Consider the following 2,500-nt stretch of genomic DNA (forward strand, 5'->3'; position numbering starts at 1 on the left):
CAAACACATAGGGTGCATTCCAATAGGCGACCTTGCGTCCTCCACTTGGGCTTCTGGCCTCGCCCTGCCTCCTGGCCCATCCTCCGTGGAGAAAACTATTAAGTTTCCCCGCTGTCAGCCTAGCCAAAACAATTTTGGGGGACTATTCTTCATTTACCATCCTGTTTGAAAATGAGAAAAGTACTTGACAATTGAGCTTTTGCGAGATATCGAAATATAATGCTGTTGTCAGTGATGTCATCATGACGTATTACTTCCTGGTATCAGCCCACAAGCACAAGTGGAGGAAGCAAGGTCGTATATTGGAACGCACCCATAGTCTAATCATTCATGGGAGGGACTTGGATTAAATTTGGAGCAGGACATCTGAGCTTTAACAATATGGGGCAGCCATGGCTCAGTGGTTAGAACGCTGGTCTTCAGATCAGAGGGTTGCAGGTTCAAATCCCACCCTTACCAGCACCTTCATCCATGGCTGAAGTGCCCTTGAGCAAGGCACCTAACCCCACGCTACTCCAGGGACTGTAACCAATACCCTGTAAATAATTGTAAGTCGCTTTGGATACAAGCGTCAGCTAAGTGTAATGTAAAGTAATAACAATAACAAAAACAATCTTAAATGTGTAATCTAAAACACAAAGTGCAATATATCACGTAGCAAAGAGAGATATCCTCCGCGCTCCTGCACTTCACAATCTGGTGCGTCTCGGGAAAGGACTTGGTAAATGCAGGGGAAGAAAGGAGTCACCGGAGCATCTTCAGATGTGGAAAATAACTTGTTTTATTGGGCAAGCGCCAAGACTAACGTTTCGACGTTCACACGTCTTCTTCAGAGTCAATGGGAGGAGGATATATCTCTCTTTGCTATGCAATATATCACCTTTATATAGTCACTTTTAGGACAGGTTTTGTTTACACAACTTAAAAATGTAGCAGCAAGTTACGGTAGAACAAGAACCGTGATGCAGTTGTACACTACATGTAGGGCCACGGCCAGCTTAGTCCAGGCCCAGGACAAAATAATCTGAAAGGCCCCCCTACCCAATACATGCAATAGAATGAGGACCCAATTCTGGGCACCCTCTCTCTGGGTCCAGGCCAACTGACCCCTTTGTCCCCTACTGTCAGTTTACAGACTACATTCACTAAACAGTAGTGGATAGAATGACAGTTGGTGTGATGTGCCCACCTGATAGTTTCCCTTCAGGCTGCCAATCATCTGCGAGATCTGGTTGACGAGGCTCAGGTCATGGATGAGGTTCTGCAGATCCTGGTACAGCTGTCCCGGGCCCATGTACAGCTTGTCTGTGTAAGGGAATGAGAAATTGTGTGAATGACAAAAGAGCGATGCAATAAAAATTGTAAATGTCAAGCTAGTGGGAGTGAATAGGAAAAAAAGATACAAGTAAGACAAGAGAAGGCAAAAGAAAAAAAGAAACAAGTGGAAACATGTCAGAAGATATAGTATCATTCTGTTTTCCGCAGGTTGTTGGCTCAGACACAATGACACAGCTAGAGGCCATCTCATGCAGTCTAGAGGAATGCAGCGATCACAAACACCTTGGCACACAACACTCTCCATGTGTGTGCAAGCAAATCACCTAGCCAACAAGTCAACAAATTAAATCAGAGCACTGATTTAAATCTGTGATTTCATGAACTTTTCATTAAGCGCCAAGATTTTTTTTTCAATATTCTGCAAGCAATTTCGCTTTTCCAAGTAAGGTTAGGTAACGCATGACTGTATTCTGCAAAAAATAAATAAATAAATAAATAAATATATTTTGTTTCAGTCTAAAGGCCTTTTCATTTTGCCCTAATTTCTGCTCCAACATTCAGACAATGGAAAAAAGGGCCAATTTCTGCAGACCTATTATACGCCTGGCCAGCACCAGCGCCAGTCTCCTCTCGCACTCTGGCAGGTTATAAACTGTGTCCCTTTAACTTCTCCTTGGATTTCTCAGTCGTCTGCCAGCTGACGAACGTAAGAGGGAGCAACAGACTCGACTCGGACCGGGCCTGTACCGGTAATCTGGCATTCAGGGCACTGTCCCGCTGGGACAACAGTCTGATGCTTTAAGAAAAAAAAAAAAACCTCCTTAATGTAGCCCACATTTTTCGATGGGGCTGCCAATTGGTTCATCCATCTTTAATAGACGTGGATTGAGCCAGTGGACTGTGTGTGTGTGTGTGTGTGTGTGTGTGTGTGTGTGTGTGTGAGTGTGTGAGTGTGTGAGTGTGTGAGTGTGTGTGTGTGTGTGTGTGTGTGTGTGTGTGTGTGTGTGTGTGTGTGCTTTGTGTTTTTGTGTGAGGAGTTGGTCTATGATATAAATGCCCGAGTTGTATTTCAATCCCGTTCCAGCCCTGACTCGGAGGATGGAGTAAAGCTACATGCTGTGGTTGCTTAGCAGCTTTTCTGCACCGGCAGCAGTGGACGTCTCGATTAAACAGGGATTAATCCGAACAGGGTCGTTAAATGTCGAATCATCTGGAAATCCCA

At 44.6% G+C, this 2,500-nt stretch overlaps 1 protein-coding gene across 2 annotated transcripts in view; it reads right to left on the minus strand.

The window, feature by feature from the left end:
* arhgef10 (Rho guanine nucleotide exchange factor (GEF) 10) overlaps positions 1-2,500 on the minus strand; it is a 102,502-nt gene that overhangs the window by 40,996 nt on the left and 59,006 nt on the right. For both annotated transcript variants that reach the window (XM_063183535.1, XM_063183534.1), the window contains one exon: positions 1,190-1,305. In XM_063183535.1, coding sequence (XP_063039605.1) covers positions 1,190-1,305 — 116 coding nt within the window. The remainder of the gene's footprint in view (positions 1-1,189; positions 1,306-2,500) is intronic.

This window comes from Engraulis encrasicolus, chromosome 19 (genome assembly GCF_034702125.1).
Source record: "Engraulis encrasicolus isolate BLACKSEA-1 chromosome 19, IST_EnEncr_1.0, whole genome shotgun sequence".
In the NCBI taxonomy this organism is placed as follows: domain Eukaryota; kingdom Metazoa; phylum Chordata; class Actinopteri; order Clupeiformes; family Engraulidae; genus Engraulis; species Engraulis encrasicolus.